At 32.7% G+C, this 19,274-nt stretch overlaps 3 protein-coding genes across 5 annotated transcripts; 2 read left to right on the top strand and 1 right to left on the bottom strand.

Moving 5' to 3' along the window:
* The first annotated feature begins 3,562 nt into the window (after positions 1 to 3,562).
* Positions 3,563 to 7,018, top strand: LOC107638772 (endoglucanase 25). The gene is made up of 6 exons (XM_016342160.3): positions 3,563 to 4,284; positions 4,717 to 5,030; positions 5,129 to 5,590; positions 5,711 to 5,846; positions 5,951 to 6,123; positions 6,250 to 7,018. Exons 1-6 carry the CDS (start codon positions 3,906 to 3,908, stop codon positions 6,649 to 6,651), a joined length of 1,866 nt encoding a protein of 621 aa, XP_016197646.1. The 5' UTR covers positions 3,563 to 3,905; the 3' UTR covers positions 6,652 to 7,018.
* A 416-nt stretch (positions 7,019 to 7,434) lies between these two features.
* MLO13 (Seven transmembrane MLO family protein) lies at positions 7,435 to 11,268 on the top strand. The gene is made up of 14 exons (XM_016342163.3): positions 7,435 to 7,735; positions 8,298 to 8,355; positions 8,508 to 8,728; positions 8,914 to 9,030; positions 9,119 to 9,176; positions 9,281 to 9,372; positions 9,508 to 9,582; positions 9,690 to 9,778; positions 9,876 to 9,925; positions 10,003 to 10,043; positions 10,143 to 10,334; positions 10,519 to 10,586; positions 10,695 to 10,755; positions 10,850 to 11,268. Exons 1-14 carry the CDS (start codon positions 7,613 to 7,615, stop codon positions 11,117 to 11,119), a joined length of 1,515 nt encoding a protein of 504 aa, XP_016197649.1. The 5' UTR covers positions 7,435 to 7,612; the 3' UTR covers positions 11,120 to 11,268.
* Positions 11,269 to 12,909: 1,641 nt separating this feature from the next.
* Positions 12,910 to 17,021, bottom strand: LOC107638775 (uncharacterized). 3 transcript variants are annotated; one of them, XM_088485718.1, is made up of 5 exons: positions 16,657 to 17,021; positions 15,514 to 15,799; positions 14,506 to 14,742; positions 14,172 to 14,389; positions 12,910 to 13,422 (listed from the first exon to the last, which is right to left on the bottom strand). In XM_088485718.1, the coding sequence occupies exons 2-5, from the start codon at positions 15,766 to 15,768 to the stop codon at positions 13,191 to 13,193; spliced, it is 942 nt and encodes a 313-aa protein (XP_088341844.1). In that variant the 5' UTR covers positions 15,769 to 15,799; positions 16,657 to 17,021; the 3' UTR covers positions 12,910 to 13,190. The 3 variants fall into 3 exon arrangements, with proteins under 3 accessions (XP_088341844.1, XP_088341845.1, XP_088341846.1); XM_088485719.1 differs by having other exon boundaries at positions 16,710 to 16,941; XM_088485720.1 differs by lacking the exon at positions 16,657 to 17,021 and adding an exon at positions 16,366 to 16,591.
* Positions 17,022 to 19,274: the final 2,253 nt, after the last annotated feature.

The raw sequence follows: 19,274 nt of genomic DNA, 5'->3' as shown, positions 1-19,274 counted from the left end.
TTTGACCATTTTACTAAGAAAAAGTGTTCCAAAGGAGCTAAACCACTAATCTATGAATTGTAAGAACTAATATTGGAAAAAGACTAATTAGCATACCAACCATATTTTACTTGTAGTTACGACCATGGCAAAGTGCCAGCTACAACTATGCATTAATTTCTTTTTAGTTTTTATACCTTTATTATAATTCATCATTTATATTGTAACGGTTGTTCAAAGTGTATCTATATGAAAAAAAAAGTTTCCTAAAACAGAAATATTTGTAGAATAATAAAATAAAAAATTAATTATTGTTAAAATTATAATTTTTATTATGTTAAATTTTATTATCTTGATTTAAGAGTAATTAAATTTTTATCTTTTTATTTTATTAATTTTCTCACCTTACTATCTTGATTCAAATGTAATTAGACTCTTGTTTCTTCACTTTATCAATTCATTACTTTAGTGGAACTTGATTCATCTATTTTATATATAATGGGAATGTATGAAGATGATTTTATCCACAATCTTTGTTTTTTAAAGATGCTTTAGATTATTTTTCAATTTTTTTTAACAATTGAAAGACTTTAACCTTTTAATATTTTTTCTCTTATATTTTTTTTATTCCATTTATAAAATTAATGATAAAAAATCACACTTTACTCTCTCAATTGTTAAAAAAATTGAGAGAATTCATTCTCTTTAATCAATAATAAAGATTAAACTTTAATAGACATGTTAGTACTTATTATTAATACATTAGGATAAATAATGTAACTAATTCTTTTCTTTTGTTTTTTGTTTTGTTTTGGTCCAATCAATTGAGACTAAAAAAAAGTTGTAAAGAGTATCTTAATTCTTAAGGGTATGGCCCTTTTAGGCATGTACCATGCAAGGGTGTTTTTTTTATTTTATTTTTGTCTTTTTTAGCATTGCTTACTGCTTTATTGCTTAGAAGAGAAGTATATTCTGCTTTTTATTTTATTTAGGTTCAACTTCCAGAAATTGCCACCTGATACTTGATGCAATGTTTATTTACACATGTGTGCATGTGTTCTCTCCAAGTTCCCAATTCTTTGGTCAAATGTCTCCTTCTCACATTTTATTTTGATTTTTTTCACATGATTGACATTATTATTATTATTACACTCATGAAGAAAAAGAAGATGTTTTGCAGTTCTCTTATTTCTACATTCATTGTCTTTGCTTTACATTTTGTAACTTCAAATTTAAATTTCCATTAAAATATGATTTTCCTTTTAAAATATCTCTAAGTTTTATTTTGTTTTAATTTTGTCATAAAAGTTTTTGATTTGCATCAAATATACCTTCAATAGCTAAATTTTTAAAAAATTTAAGATAATCTAACAATAATACATGAAAATTATGTTTGATTTGCTTGTGTTGAAGTTGTTCTTATGAAATTGTTGTTGAATTTGTCTAAAATTTTTTGAAAAATTAGTCGTCAGAGGTATATTTGATACACATCGAAAACTTTTTAGACAAAATTGAAACAAAATAAAACTTAGAAGTATTTTTAAAATTTTTGTCAAACTTCAAGAACAAAAAGTATACTTTACTCTATACAATATTATGTAATTTGAAATTTAGATAATATGCTATGCATTTAGAAATGAAAGAAAAGTTTTATGTATTTATCTAATTTCAAAAGTTGTTAGTATAATTCACATTTTTTTTAATAAGAAAAGTACATCTCCAAATCAATGCCGTGGAAAGTATTAGTTAAATTAATTTTCAGAAGTAAGAGCTAATATATGAATTATGCTTGAAAAAATTTAAGATCACATTTTTACCTTTAGAATAACGTTTGGATCTTTTTACCAAAGGAAAATTTAGCTAATGATAAAATTTGTTTGGAAATTAAGATAAAGACTCACTCTTATACAAATAAAAAAAATTCGAGTCTAGATGTAAAGTTAATAATTAAGAATCGTTAAATAATTTGATAAATTTGACTAAATTATTATCTAACGACTCTTATCTATTAATTTTAGGGGTGGCAAAGCGGGCCGGCCCGCCCCGCACCGCCTAGGCCCGTATTATAAATGAGGCGGGTCAGCCCGCCCCACCAACTAAAGTGGGTTCAAAATGCTAGCCCGTCCTGCTTTATGGCGGGTTAACCCGCTTGACTTTTTTTTTTCGAAAAATAAAATTCATTAAAATTAATCAAAAAATAATAATTAAAAAATAGTCAAATTATAATATAAATTTTTTTACTATCTTTTTTTAACTTTTAACTTCAATAAAATTGTTCAAAATAATATTTATCAATAGAATCATCTTTATTTTAAAAAATAAGTCACATAATTTAAGCATATATACGAAATTGTAAAATAAAATAAATAAAGTTAATAACTAAAAAAAATAAAAATAAAAAATAAAAAAATGTGTTAAAAAATTATATAATTATTAATTTTGTAGTAATAATCACTTTTTTATTTCATAAAAATAAATAAATAAAAATCTTTGGTCCGGCGGGCCACCCCGCCCCGCCAAAACCCGCAAATTTGACGGATATTTTAAATTTGGCGGGTTTCAAAATCTAGCCCAACCCGCCTTTTTAGTGAGTTCGACGGGTCGGCCCAACGGGTTCAACCAATTTTACCACTCCTAATTAATTTCATATGAACTTAATTGTATCGAAAATTCTACGGTACAAATTTACATTAAATTATATAAATGAAAATAATCATAAGCAACCTCAAAAGAAATTCAGTAGTGCTAACTTACAAATATTCACAATTAATCTCCCAAAACTTAGTTCCTTTATTGGTTGGCCCACCCCAAATAAAAAGAAAAAAAAAGTGGGAAAGAAAATTCAAACCAACTACCATGTAAGTGAACCCTGTAGGAAGAAAACAGAGAGAGCGAAAAAGCATGTAATAACTTTGAGTGTCGGCAAGCCAATTTGGTTGAAAGCTAAAGCTTAATCTCATGGTTGGTTCTTTTGTAAAACACACTTAAAAAAGAAAAGAAAAAGAAATGTTAGATTCGTGTACTACACTCACATGATAGTACATGATTATCTTCAAAAATAAAACAATAATTGTTATACGGCTTTGTTCCTTTTTGGGATTAGAAACATTAGAATGGTTTTATTTATTTAACTCAATCTTCAATGATGAGCATGATATCTTTGAACATAATCTATCTCCTTGTCTTGCTTAATAGTACTGTATAGTCTTATATTATATATTATTATTTATTATTTATTTATAGTAACGGTTAGTTGGAATATATGCTTGTGTCAACGTTTGTGTACGGCAATTGAGTAAAAGTAGGCGCCAAGCAATCCATTTGTAACTGTAACTGTAAGAAACCTTAAAAACAAAATTACGATAATGTTTTTAAATTAAAACGAACAGAATAGTACAGTAATAAAGAAATGATCTCATTGTTAAACTGTCGCTGTCGATATCAGTAAGGTAGTCAGTTTCTTCCACCTAATAATTCATCTTCCTAATTAAAATATTCGAAAGCTAAATCCCACCTCACGTGACATTATTGCAAACTAATTATTGTTATTATTGCTTAATCAAATACACTTAACCAATGAGGCACCGTCACTTATTAGTACACCAAATCACCATTCACCAATGTTGCCTTCCCACCTGAAAATTACCAATTCAACTTAAAAAAACAAGATAATAATTCAACTAAAAAAGAAGAGACAATCATAAATAAATAAAAAAGGTAAAAAATCAAATACATAAATAAATATAATAATTCACTTAGCAACAACGCTAGAAAGTAGAAAGAGAAGAAGAGAAAGCGTTATTAGTTGAGTTGTTGTGTCACTCACTCTCACAGTCTCACACTAACTCTCATTACTCGTAACACTTTCTCTCTTCATTCATTCTTCACACAAAAAGTGTCGGTGGGAGTAGCATTACGCCAGCAACATGAGTATGTACGGTAGGGACCCCTGGGGAGGTCCGTTGGAGATCAACGCCACTGACTCCGCCACCGACGACGACCGCAGCCGGAACCTGCAGGACCTCGACAGGGCGGCGCTCTCGCGTCCACTCGACGAGACTCAGCAGAGCTGGCTCCTCGGCCCTGGCGAGCAGAAGAAGAAGAAGTACGTGGATCTCGGTTGCATCATCGTCAGCCGCAAGATCTTCGTTTGGACCGTCGGAACTCTCTTGTTCTCTGCGTTTCTTGCTGGCTTCGTTACTCTCATCGTCAAAACTGTGCCACGTCATCACCATAAGCATCCTCCTCCTGATAATTATACCCTTGCGCTTCATAAGGCTCTTATGTTCTTCAACGCTCAAAAATGTCAGCGTTTGTTTCATTGCTCTCTGTTTTTGCTTTCTTTGTTTTTGCATTCAAAAAATGAGTGAAATTTTGTTTTTGTTTTTTTTGCTTTGATGTATTTATGTGATAATTAGTTATTTTGTTTTTATTACTATAATTGGAGATCCTTAGTTTGGGAGTTTGATGAAGGGAGTAGTACATTATTGTGAATTATGATGATTAGTTTCGCTTTCATTTTGAAAAGGAGTGGATACATGGTTTGAGTTTGGTTCTTATCATAATAGTGGCATCTGGTGATTGTTGTTGTTGCCATAATTGGAGATCCTTGATGCTGAGAATGTGTTTTGTTGTTGTTGTTTTTTTTTTTTTTTTCATGAAGGATCAATTTCTTGTGAGGATTTGTTCTTGGAGTTTTTGTGTTCCTGATTTGGTTTCTATGCCTTTTGTTTGCAGCTGGGAAATTACCAAAGCATAATAATGTTTCATGGAGGGGTAACTCTTGTCTACAAGATGGGAAGGGCGACGGGGTTTCGGCCGCCATCAAGGATCTGGTGGGTGGCTATTATGATGCCGGAGATGCCATCAAGTTCAACTTCCCTCAGTCCTTTGCCATCACCATGTTGAGCTGGAGTGTCATCGAATACAGCGCCAAGTACGATGCTGCCGGCGAGCTCAGCCATGTCAAGGAACTTATTAAATGGGGAACGGATTACTTCCTCAAGACCTTCAATAGTACTGCCGATTCTATCACCACCCTTGCCGCACAAGTAAGCATCATGAATCATGATTAAAATAACATTTTTCTTTGAATTATTTAATTTTTGTAGTCAATTTATGTGTGTGAATCTCTTTATGTCTTTGGCAGGTTGGGGTAGGAGATACTTCCGGAGGGAGTACAACACCAAACGACCACTACTGCTGGATGCGGCCAGAGGACATTGATTATGACCGGCCTGTAACTGAATGTCACAGTTGCTCGGACCTTGCGGCAGAAATGGCTGCTGCCTTGGCTGCTGCATCCATTGTTTTTAAAGACAACAAGGCATATTCGAAAAAACTTGTTCATGGTGCCACCACCCTCTTCAGGTTTGCAAGGGAGAAGAGAGGCAGATACAGTGCTGATAGTTCAGAGGCTTCAATCTTTTACAACTCCACTAGCTACTGGGATGAGTTTGTTTGGGGAGGGGCTTGGATGTATTATGCAACCGGAAATTCTTCATATCTTAAGCTTGCTACTGCTCCTGGTCTTGCCAAGCATGCTGGTGCCTTCTGGGGAGGTCCTGACTATGGTGTGTTTAGCTGGGATAACAAGCTTGCCGGTGCTCAGGTAATTTTGTTATTGTTTTCGATTACATCACCAGTTTGCTCTTTCTTGTGGATATTGTTGACTTTCCACCATAAACCCAAAGCAAATGGGACTAATTCGATCATGCATACTTGTATATAGGTTCTTCTGAGTCGTTTGAGGTTGTTCTTGAGTCCTGGATATCCATATGAAGAAATTTTAAGAACCTTCCACAACCAGACCAGCATAGTCATGTGCTCGTACCTACCAGTTTTCACAAGCTTTAACAGAACCAAAGGTAACCTTTCTTACTTCACACCGTTTCCCTAGGCATTAGAAGTTATTGGTTTTTCCCTTTTCAATTCTCTGATGAAATGCCGGTATTTGATGCACACATGACAGGAGGCTTGATTCAATTGAACCATGGTAGACCTCAGCCTCTCCAATATGTTGTCAATTCTGCCTTCTTGGCTGCTGTATTCAGTGATTATCTGGATGCTGCTGATACTCCTGGATGGTATTGTGGACCCAACTTCTTCTCAACCGATGTTCTTCGTGACTTTGCCAGGACCCAGGTGCGTGAAACTCTCCTCCTCCAAGGCTGGCATGACTTCTATGGCATCTAACTCCTTTTTAGCATAATTAAAATCATTAAGGTGTCATGGTTAATTTTTTCCTTCTCTCTGATGGTGTTTTTGCAGATTAATTACATTCTTGGGAACAATCCTCGGAAAATGAGCTACATTGTTGGTTTTGGTAACCACTATCCAAAACATGTCCACCATAGAGGTGCATCTATACCAAAGAATAAGGTTAAGTACAACTGTAAAGGTGGTTGGAAATGGAGAGACACGACGAAGCCAAACCCAAATACACTTGTTGGTGCCATGGTTGCTGGACCTGACAAGCATGATGGGTTCCATGATGTTCGTACAAACTACAACTACACGGAGCCAACGCTTGCCGGAAATGCTGGTTTAGTAGCTGCTCTTGTGGCATTGTCAGGCGACAAAAGCACAAGCATAGACAAAAACACCATTTTCTCTGCTGTTCCTCCAATGTTCCCTACACCACCACCACCTCCAGCACCATGGAAACCATAAGGCGTCATGCCATTCGTCATCTCTATTCCAGTGTGTACCTGAAACGACGAGTGTATTGATAACCTTTTCTTATTTTGCATCAAACTGGAAGATCATGGTAATTTTGAAGACATGGGCATGGAGAAAACTCTGCAGTAATGGAACATGGCCTAGTGAATCTGGTTGTGCCTTGTACCTATGGACAAAACTCAAGAATAGCCTTGATAAAAGTGGTACTTTTTGAGTGTTTTTTTTGTGATATACATAGTGTATATGTATCAAAATCAAATCTTGTATTTTTTTAAACAGGAAAACTGAACAACTTGTAATTGTTTTAAAGTTTTCATCTAATGTCTCATTGTTACCTACTTAACACCCTCTTTAACTTGTCTAAATGTTTTGTAGCATTGTTCATTCATATAGATGACTCTACCTATTTTGTAAAGTTCAATTGGTGGTGTTCTAACTTGAGCATTATTCTGAGAGAGAGGATACTTATGGGTTTATTTTTTATTTTTTATTTTTTATTTTTTATTTTTTATTTTTAAGGGAAGCATGCACACAAAAAGAATAAAATAAATAATTAAATAAAAGAAGATGACAAGGACACGCCACTAACAATGTTCTTTAGATTTTCTCTTGTGAAAATGTGAATGGGAAAGGTCTTTTATGTTTTTAATTAAACCATTTCTGCACGCCACTTATGAACAGAACTTAGAATCTGGTTCTACGTTTGAACCCAACTTGACATAGCTGTACATGTACCTTATTCCTTATTGATTTGGAAAACATTCCTTTCTTGTTAGTATTATATGATACAGAATCATGTTTCAGCGTTCACTACATTGAGACAATAAAAACATAAAAATAAGTTAGCAGAATATGGTTTCCTTATATCATCATTCAGAGACAAATGTATATATATTGAACAGAAGAATTGTTGTCTACTATTCATTCTATCAAACTACATTGCTAAAACAACATGGCAGAAGAAGAACTAAATGAGTCTCTGGAATATACACCAACATGGATTGTAGCTGTTGTTTGCACCATCATTGTTTTTATCTCTCTTGTTGTCGAGCGCGGCCTCCACAAGCTCGGAAAGGTAAAGTAGCACATATGTCTTTAGATTTCTAGAACCTTATCCAATGCATCTATTAAGGTGTGTTTGTGAGTTTAAGGGGAAGGATCTGAAGAGTAAAAAGGACTTCATGTTATCCTTTAAGCCAATATTTCGCCTCTTACCCTTGAAAATCAAAACTCACAAATAACACCTTAAAGTTTGAGAACCAAAATCAATTGTTATCCTTTTTGTAATGCTAGAGAAGATTATAATCACATTATTATGCATGCATTGGTGCAATACTGTGATCTGAGTTTTCATACACAGGAATGATGCCTAATTGAACAAAGTTGATAATTGTGATTGCTAGTTACTCTCCTATTTTTCTACATATTATTTTCAACTAGACATGGCCTTAGCTCTGATAAGATAGTACCATTGAAACTTAAAGGTAAATTCTATTGTATAACCATAAGACTAATAATGTTGAATAGGATGAAAGGCATGTATATAGACCCGGCAGCGTAGTCGATTTTCCGATATTTAGTTCTGATTATGCTACTTAGTTATCCTAATATGACTTGTTTTCCTCATGATGTTGCAGTACTTCAAGAAAAAGAACCAAACTCCATTATTTGATGCCTTGCAAAAATTGCAAGAAGGTAGCTTCCTTTTTCTTCCCCCTCTAATTATGTTTAGACACCCTTAACTGCAGTAAACAATGTTTATTAACTCTTGTTCTTATTGAAACTTACATGATATGTTTTTCTTTATGATTCTATTGCCTAATCAGCTTGTACCTCATTTCTGCCAGAATTGATGCTTTTAGGGTTCATTTCCCTTCTACTAACTGTCTTTCAAACTGCAATAAGCCACATTTGCATCTCACCTGAGCTTACAACCACAATGCTTCCGTGCAAGAGGCCACATGAATCGTCTGAAGGTTCGGCACACGATCAGATCTACTATGATGGTATAATCAACAAAAGAAGGCTTTTTTCTGTTGAAGATAGTTCTCAGCATTGTAGGAGTAAGGTGACAAGTCAATGATTTTATTGTCATCTGTTAAGGCTGATACTTCATTACTAAGAAAGTATATAGGAATATTTGAGAAACTAGAACAATTAACTCTGTTCAGTTCCAAATACTTAAAATATCATATATCATAAGAAAATACTAAATATTGAACTGTAATGCATTTTTTTTCCTTTGTTATGCAGGGGAAGGTTCCACTGTTATCACAAGAATCATTGCATCATTTGCACATTTTCATCTTTGTATTGGCTTTAGTACATGCAATATTCTGTGTCACCACATTGTTTCTTGGAATCACAAGGGTAATAAACCTGCAATGCTATACTCATTATTAAAAGTTGATATATTCATGATTAACAATAATCATGTTTACTTCTTACCTTTATGTAGATGCGTCAGTGGAAGAGATGGGAGGAAGAAATTAAGAGCAAAATAACAAGAACAGGAGGTAATTTAATCTGAAATACCAGATGATTTACATATAGAAAAGTGAATTGACTTGGATTTTTTAGATTCCAACATTCTTGCTATTGTTGCATTCATGATCATCAGATTCTAGTAGTATCCAAGCTCTCCATCACCATGAGTTCTTCAAGAAACACGCCGACGGATATTGGAGAAGAGCAGCTGTTGTTGGTTGGCTGGTAAGTTTTTTAGAATTCTATGAGTGATTTTTTAACAATTTATTTAGTCTTTATGTTAATGCTACTGAGAATTTCAAACTACATAAGATGGCTTCTTTCCTGATGTATTCACCTTTGATTTTATGTTGTTGGCAGATATCATTCTTCAAGCAATTTTATGGTTCTGTTACTGAATCTGACTACATTGCGCTGCGTTATGGATTTATCAAGGTCAAGATCCAGTCTTGTTATATATGGTTAATGCTTAACTTCTCTAAAAGAATAATCATTCCATCATGTGAACATGTAAAATAATCTTCACTGTAACTGTTTTCCAGGAACATTGCCCGCGCAAACCTCAGTTTGATTTCCACAATTACATGGTGCGGACACTTGAAGTTGATTTCAGAAGAATTGTAGGCATAAGGTGAGAGAATTCAAACATATCTGTTTTTTATTTTTATTTTAATGCTAGATAACTTGAGTTTTAAGGCAACTGTTCTTCATTGGTTTTTCTACCATAGCTGGTACCTGTGGCTCTTTGTTGTGCTGTTTTTGCTGCTAAATATTGCAGGTACTACCTCAATCCTGTTCAGCAATATTAAATTCTGCAATGGCCCTTTTAATCCTACTTATGATTTCACTATGCAGGGTGGCACACTTATTTCTGGCTTGCCTTTTTACCAGTGATAGTAAGTGATCAAGTTCTTCACAAATGGATTTTTTGTTAACATTACTGAAGAAGAGTTAGATATCAGTAAGGCTTATACTCATTTTGCTTGGTGAAACAGATTTTGCTTCTTGTGGGGGCAAAGTTAGAGCACATCATAGCGCGCTTGGCGCAGGAGCCGGCGCAGGAGTCGGCACGTGTGAAGCCGTCAGATGAATACTTCTGGTTTAGCCGCCCAACACTTATCCTTGACTTGCTTCATTTCACTTTATTTCAGAACTCTTTTGAGATTGCATTTTTCTTCTGGATCTGGGTGAGTTATCTCACACAAAATCTTGTCATTTGTTTTTACTTTCCCCATAACACAAGATGTCCTTAGCTTCCTTCAAATCAAAGCAACACAATTTCAACTTCATCTTTTATTGTATGAAAATATCAAGTTGAAGTGAGTACTAAGTCAGTCACCTATTTTTTTTTGTTTTCTATCCCTTCTGCAGTGCACATATGGATTTGATTCATGCATTATGGAGAAAATATCCTACATCATCCCAAGACTTATAATGGGGTAATATACTAACACACTTTGAAAAAATTCAAGAGCTAGAATTGGCCCAAATTTTATTTGCTAGAATGTTGTGGCATTCTGTGATTGTTTGTTGGTAATGTCATGCAGTGTGATTGTTCAAGTGCTTTGCAGTTACAGCACCTTGCCTCTATATACTCTTGTTACTCAGGTTGATTAATCTGCCTCTTCTCATTACATTCAAAGAACAAATCTAGGCTATGATTGAAATTCTAACATAGTGTATAACTTTGGCTGAATATCAGATGGGTAGTGGTTTCAAGAAGGGTATGCTCGATCCGCGGGTGGAGGAAGCCCTCTTGAATTGGGCAGAGGAAAGACATGAGAACTCCGGCACGAGTAGGTGGCGGAGCATATCATCCCATAGAATGACCAAAGAACAAACACAAAATGATGAACATGAAATAGCCATGGAGATGGAAGATGCAACAACATCTTCAATTGAGCTTCCTAGCAGCATTGTCCAAATTCCTTTGGACAGGCCTATTAGTTGTTCTTTAAGACATGCTCAATAACATGAATTCATCATCATCATCATCATCATCATTGTACATCAAAGTGAGTGTTGATACAAGGATCTAAATTTGTAGACAATAACCATTTGTTCTGAGACAAATGAAAATAAATAAATAGGAAAAGGAAAGTAATAGATTGGAGTGTCATAGTTGATTGTTGTTTGAGTTTCTGAGGCTATGTCTTGTTTGTCAAACATTCCAACTTGGAATGTAGAAAGCTTTGTTGCAGTTATCCGTTTGTGTGAGTTTCAAATGAATTATTTTAGGAATTCATGTGATATACAAATGAAATTTTCTTGGTAAAAAGTTATAGTTAGGAATTATTTGAAAACCTCTCTTCTTTTCTTAATCTTTTTTATAATTTGAAAATTTATTCATTTCATTTTATAGGTATTCTTTCTTTTTGTTTAAAAATGTTATCGGTTAAATTTTATTCTTAAAATAACTCTTTATTTATTTCTTTTTTTTTTACCAAAGATAGGAAGAGTCAAACTCACGACCTCTCAAGTGATTATGGGGATAGACATATTAGTTGTGTAATCCTAGACCCTTAGTAACATTAGAACCGTTTCTTTTCTTAAAAAAAATTCATTCTTTTTTCAAAAACTACAAAATACAAAAATGACCATCAGTCCATCATACCATATCATTAATAGTTATTTAAGTAAATTTGATGACAAATTAATATGAATAAACAAACCTTGATGAGCCAAACAATGAAGAGACTTCTGTTGATTTAATTAGTGGAGAAGTCCTTAGATCTTTTTTTTTTCCTTCTTTGATTTTAGGAATTATAGTTACTTCATCTTTTAAAGCCACCTCAAAAAGGTTTCCATTAAAGCTACTTTAGCACAAAATACGTAAATGCAACCACACAGTAGATGTAACCCAAAAAAGTGGGAAGGTAGGGCATCCAATTCATGCGTTACACGCCAATCAATTGCAGTAGTTGGGTTTTAAATTTATTAACTACTCATTAATTGGACAATCATGTGATTTTAGATGTTTTCCCTTTAATTGAACTTCTATTGTTAGAGCAATGAAAACTATTGAGTAACTATTTAGATGTTTTCCCTTTAAATTTGTTTTGAAAAATCACTTGTTATCTAAATTGGTCTTTTAGATTTTTTTTTTTTTTAAGTTAATCACATACGTAAGTCCTTTCATCACTTGCTTTGTTGACGGTATCAAAGTTTGCTAATGTAACACGTTAAAGTGATATCACAGTACACACCTAAAAGCCTTGATTGATTATTGACATGATAAATTTTTAAGTTCTTTCATCACTTGCTTTGTTGACGGCGTCAAAGTTTGCTAATGTAACACGTTAAAAGTGATATCACAATACATACTTAAAAGTCTTAATTGATTATTGACATGATAAATTTTTGAAATTAAATCAAATAAAAACCTAACTGAGAAGAAAACTTGAAGCATTAGAATATCTGAATTTAAGATTGATTTGATCTAATTTCATAAACTTATCATGTTGACTACTAATCAAGACTACTAAATGTGTGTTGTAATATTATTTAACATTCTACATTAGCAAATATTGACGCCGTTAGCAATAAAAATAACAGAATGACTAATATAACAAATTTAAAATCTTTAAAAGACGAATTTGATTAAAAACAAATTTCGAACACCAATTTAAATAACGAATAATCTTTCTGGGACTAATTTTGACTTCATACTCTCCTAGGACACAAGCATACACGTCATAATTGCTCAAGAGTTCAAACTCATCAACTAACAAAAATTCACATGTAACCATAAAAGCAATGAAATGTGCAAGTGTGACAACTGTGGTTGATTTCTTTACCAATGGTCAAGTTATGCATTTTATCTCCTTATGTGTGCATCAAATCTATGGCCTTCTAAGTTCTAACTAACTGGTAATTTTTATAGCCTTACATAATAGAGCCAAGGGCCATAGAAAAGAGGGAAAAAAAGAGGGGGGGGGGGGGGGGAGAGACATGATACTATAAAATATGCATTCCTAAACCAAACTTTAGATACATAAATATACACGCTGAGCATCATGATTTAAAAAAAATACATGACATGCTTATGAATGGGAAGCTTTCTGCATCTCAAAATCAGCAATGCCAGAAACAGAGGCAGATTCCTCATTGGCCTCAGCCATCTTGAGTTTATTCAAAGTCCTTTTTGCATAAACAGTAAATGCAACCGTGGTAACAATTGCAACGATGAATGAAATAATGTTATACACTATTTCCACAGTGGTCAAGTGATGCCTCCCATACTGTGCATCTGCTAAGGTCCTTATTAATCTACCACTGCTCAAAATTGGGCCCACATTAGTGATAAGAAAAAGAAACAAAGATGTAAATATATTAAAGCATTAATAAAGACTAATACATGAAAAAACTCATTAGTCATATCATTATCAGGATTCAGGATCAATAATTTATTTGTCTTACTAAAGCAACAAGCATTTTTAGAATGGTGAAAAGAACAAGTGCTCTTCTGCCATATGTTTAATCTCCCTTTTAATGTTTTATTAAAAATAATGTACCTTTATGTCCACTGACTTTTCATTTAGACTAAATATCTTCTTTGGCTTCTGACCAAAAAAGGGGATACATTAGTCTACGTATCCTCTATTTTTAATGATGAGGACAAAATGAGAATTCTCAAATTCAGAGTATGTTCCGAGTGAGCTAAAAAATGGGGTGAATTCTTTTTTCTTTTTTTGTGATAAGTTCCATCTGTAAATCCAAAGTCATCCATGAAAATTTCCACCCCCCCCCCCTCTTCCCCAACCCCAAAAATTGAACATACAATGCGGAACTAATTTGCCTCCGGAAAATTGTGTCAAGAACCCAAAGGAGCATTTTGTCTTCATTTTATGATTAAAAGAAATTTTAAGTAGAAATGAAGGAAACACATATGAACTATGAAAGGGTATTATGGCACTGTTTGACCAATATAGTTAACCCAACCTAATGGGATAACTTTGTTGTTGTTGTTTATATTCCTAGTATTAAGTCACTGAAGAGCAGGTAGAATGTAGAAAAGAACGAACCTGTAGATGTAGATGAAAGCTTCTGGCACCATTCCTGCTATTGATCCACATAGGTAGGGCCAAAACCTCATATTTGTCACTACTATAGCATAATTGAATATAGTATAGGGAAATGGAGAAACTCTAAATAAAGCAACCACTTGAAATTGATGGAACCAATTTCCTTCACCAGCAAGCCTAATCATTTCGGCATTCGTGGGCCACTTCTTTAACCATTGCTGCACAACATAGTAAGATGATAAGTAAAGTTGGTATTTTTTTTTTAATAATAAAAAAAAAGCAACACTAACTTTTGAGAGGACTTGTGATTAAATGTGAAACAAAATGACTTTACATGAATGCGTTCACGGAAGAGTAGCCCAATTAGGTAAGGGAGGATCATTCCAATGGTTGTTCCAACCATTATTATAACGAAGCCAATGCCATAACCGAAAATCATGCCGGCCAACCACATGGAAGGGCCAGAAGGAATTAAGAACACTGGGAATAAAGCTAAAGAAGCAACAAGTACAAGGGCAAGAACTGGGCGGCCAAATGCAGTAGCTTCCCATTCCATCACTGGGTAAAGAACCTGCAGCAAAAGTATGAAAGTTTCCAAATATGAATAAATAAAAATATTCCAATAATACACATGGAATGTTTGCTACATGAGAATTAAATATTAGAATCTAAGCCGGTTCATAGGCAATAGCAATATATTAATAACAACTTAGTTTCCCAAGATCTTCAAGTTTATTATTAGTTTACTATAAACACTTAAAATGTCACAAAACTTGGCAGAGTGGGGGGAAAATGAATATAATACTTGGAAAGTGCTAAGCAAAATTTACTTCTGACTTGCAAGAAAAGACTAAAGAATCCCTTGCATCCCTCTTTTGAATTTAATACGTCAAAGAACAAATTAACTACCAAGTCCTACTGATGGAGTGATCATTCTGAAAATCAGGGTATTTCAGCGATCACATATGAATTCAGTTCCCTAAAATTTCTCCATGAGATTGGATAACAGCATAATATTCTGCACACCAATCCCACATAATTTACAGAAAGTAAAAGAGAACACAGAACTAATAGTTCCTTAAACTATTCAGCATCAACCAAATACATAAAATTCCGATGCCAAGGGAAAATCTAAACTTCTAAATTGTTTGTAATATAAAATATTCAGTTTAAAGATAATAGAAGCCCGATAATGACATAGGAATGTCATAATCTTAACATATCAAATAAATCCATGACAACCAAACAACATTGTAATACTATATAAGCTACATAAACAATACAGCTCTAGTCTAAATGCTGAACTACTAGAATAATTTTAGTGCAATGTAAGAGGAAATACCTTTTCAAAAATAAAAGGAACACCCCATTTCAGTAAAACAAGAGAAAGTACAACAATGATAATGCACCATAGAAAGACTTTCATCCACCACCAGAAAGCATTAATTCCTGGTTCTGCTTGAGGCCGTGAGATTTCAACTTCACCGGCCCTAGGCTCATCAGATATGGCTAGTCTAACGTATTCACTATTGCCTCTTGCACGATGCCCTGAGGTTGCATGTTTCTCCAATTCCTCTGATGGTTCTTGGGTCATCATTGAGATGTCAGAAGGCTATGAAACAAAACAACTGCAGAACACAAGCATCAAGCTGAGACAGTTATTCAAAATTCAAATTGTATATATGATCCTACATACATACCAAATTGACCAAGAGTAAATAATAATTCATCTTCAAGGCTTAGAGACCACGAATTAACTAGTCAGATAATTACAGGCAACTAAGAGACACATTAAATGGTAAAAAATAGATGACAGATAATCTTTTTTTTCTTTAAATGTAAGTTGAAAAGCAGTTCTAAACTTTGAACTCAACCCTTAGCACAAGAAAACTCACAAACTAATTCACTGGGTTTCTACTTTCTACTCCTGCAAATAGCCCTTAGAAGTTTTTTCAACCCTTTTCTATGAACTGATCATGGTTCTCACAAGTAACAAAAAATCAACACATACAAGTAATATAGAGTTCAAATACCTCAATTAAAACCTAGGTACCCCTTAAAAAAATTTGGAAAAAAACCCTAAGTGCCCCATTTCACCCGCTCCCCCCTTTCAGCTGAAAAAAAAAAAAACAATCTTTATCCTAACTTTCAACAATTCTAGAATCATTCATCAGAAAAAAGGGGGCACATTTACCTCTCTACACTCTCTTTTTCCTAATCAACCATCACTTGAAAACCATGATCACTCGCTGCTTCATATTCCAAAAACCGCAAAGTTACAAGCCTTTACACAAAACTTCCAAAACTAGAGAAAGAGAGAGAGAGAGAGGAAAAAGGGGTTTTGTTTTCTAGACCCAATAAGTTAAAGCCAATCCCTTATGATCACACGAATTAACCTCTTTTTCTATTTTAAACGGATTAAAATTTTGAAAAATCAAAATCACTTGACGAAACAAACGAAGTTCATCACTTTATTAAAACTTACCAAAAACAGAAAAAGAAGCACACCACGTGTTTGTAAGAAGTTCCGGAGCTAACCTCCTCAGAGAGAGGTTGGTCGGAGCAAGTCGCCGACCACCGTGGACGGAGGACGAGGTAGCTGAGCAGAGAGAGGAAAAGGAAGGAAAGTTTCAACGTTCAAAACGCAACAAAATAGAGAATCATGAAAAAGCCTTGTTGCCTTGATGAGCTCACGGATGCTTCGTTTTCAAACTTAACGAGGTTTTCAACCTTCAAACAAAAATCCATGCGTGTTTTTTTTTTTTAAATTGAATTTTCTAACCTACCATTCCATTTTGTTTGGGACAAAAGAGAAAAGAAGAATAATTTTACTTTATTCTCTCTTTTTTTTAATATGAAAGTTTTTTACTCTATGCTTATAGTGTAAGGAATATGAAATGTGAAATTCTAAGTTCTAACTACTGAATCAGGCAACTATTTTCTTAGTTAAAAATTTAGCAGGAATTTCAAATAATTAACTTCTTATTAAATATCTTTCTATCATAGAAATAAAATAAGATTTATGAAAATTTTCTGTAATACCATTGAATTTAAATATTTTTAATGGTTTTCATGGGGAAAAAGATACGATTAATTTTTTAAGAAAAGAAATAATTTATTTATTTTATTCAACTCTTTTCTCAAATTTTGTTCATGTGTTATGAAAGTATATTTATGTTTGACTAAAAATATTAAAGAAAATAATTTTTTGATATTTTTAATACATTAAATATAAGAAAATGTTAAAAATATTATTATACTCTTCATATTTAGCTATTTTTATTTTTTCAGCTATTTTTTTTTAGAGAAAAAATCTTAAATAATTTGACAATTATTTTAAAAGACAACGAAATTTTTGACAAAAAAAATATTTAACTCAATTTTTGAACTTTATTCTTATGGACCAATTAACTCTTGTGTTAAAAAAAAGTTAATATTATTTTTTTTGTACATAAATTAATCAGTCTGAAAAAAAAGATTAAAGACCAAATTAAAATTTTTTTTGTCAAAAATTTTATAGTTCTCTCGAGATAATTTTCAGGAGTTCAGATATCATATCATACTATGATTAATATCATGTTATAGACTTATAGTATATCGAATCTCACGCGTGACAGTCACGTGCTTGACTTGTGTGGTGATTCTTGAATAAGATAGTGTACAGTGTAGCAGAACAGAAAGCAGGAACAAGTGTGATGGCTTATTCTTATTCTTCTAGATGGTCTCTTCCTTCATATCTAGAAACTAGAAACATTTATATAATAATTATATAATATACTTGGTCTATTCTTTTATTTATCTAGAATATTAGATTGAAGGATTGACTTTCCAGATTACCTGCAAAACTGGTTATTTGTCCATATTAATATTAATAATTTAATATACTTGGATAATTAAATTTACGTTAGATTAAGAGCAGTATATTCTCTAAACATTTTTTAGTTTTTAAATGATATCTAATCTAATCTAATCCAATCTAATTTACTATCTAATATCTTCTTAATATAAAAAGAATTATCTTAATTATCTTAAATTAATTATTTTTAGTTTATTAATCTATTTAAATAAATATATAAAATTTAAAATTTTTATAATAATTTATTAACTAATAATAAATTTTCAAATAAAATTTTGATTTATAATAAATTAATTTTTGATTTATCAAATTAAAACATACTATAAAAAAAAAAAGAAAAAGAGTCTTTTTTGAAATTGGTGGAAACTGTGCAAATGGAGAACTGAGAAATGAAGCACCTACCTATGGAACTCCACGTGGACACCACATACGACCCCCTCATGTCCACACCACACCGTTTCTCAAAGTAGTGTTTGGTTGATGTCCATGTCTCAATGAGACATGGACACGGTGACACATGTCTGTTGTTTGGTTTGGTGAGACACAGAATTTTGATGGACATGGGAGGACACGGATGGACACGGAGACACTAAATTTGTGTACCTCCAATTTGATGAGACACTGAGACACAACTTGTGAGACACTAATTTTTTACTCTTTTACTTTTATTCAATTTTTTAATTTTCAAAATTTGTCCTCTTATCTCTTCAAATATTTCTTTTTTTTACTTCCTCTTTTAGATTTTACAACCAAATTTGTTCTCCCATTTTTTTCAAAAAAAAATTATACATTTAATTTTTTATTTATTTAAATTTTAATTAATCTTTGATAAATTTTAGGCTTTGGTTTTCTATTTTTTTTCAAAAAAACTGTATATTTAATATTTGAATGAAAATTTAAGATGATATTAGAAGAAAAAAAATATGAAAAGAAATAAAAATTTAATGGTAATGATATGTAGCGTTTGAGGTGATAGGTGTGCAGTGGTGTTGATAAAATTGTGGTTAAATGAAGGGTAATTTAGTCTTTTTCAAATATTTGTGTCTTGTTTATTATTTTTACCAAACACAATACATAGACACAAATATTTTATGTCTATGTCTTTAATGTCTGTGTCTTTGTATCTATGTCTCATCCTATACATCAACCAAACGGAGCCCAAAAGAATTGTTATTTATATTCACTTTCTTTTGTATAATTTTTTAGGACTATTTTTCTTTTCCTACCATATGATAAAATAAGGGACT

The sequence above is a fragment of the Arachis ipaensis genome, chromosome B4 (genome assembly GCF_059453495.1).
Source record: "Arachis ipaensis isolate K30076 ecotype BB chromosome B4, ASM5945349v1, whole genome shotgun sequence".
Lineage (NCBI taxonomy): Eukaryota > Viridiplantae > Streptophyta > Magnoliopsida > Fabales > Fabaceae > Arachis > Arachis ipaensis.
The sequence above is the reverse complement of the archived record's forward strand: the minus strand, read 5'-3'. Positions and strand labels throughout refer to the sequence as shown.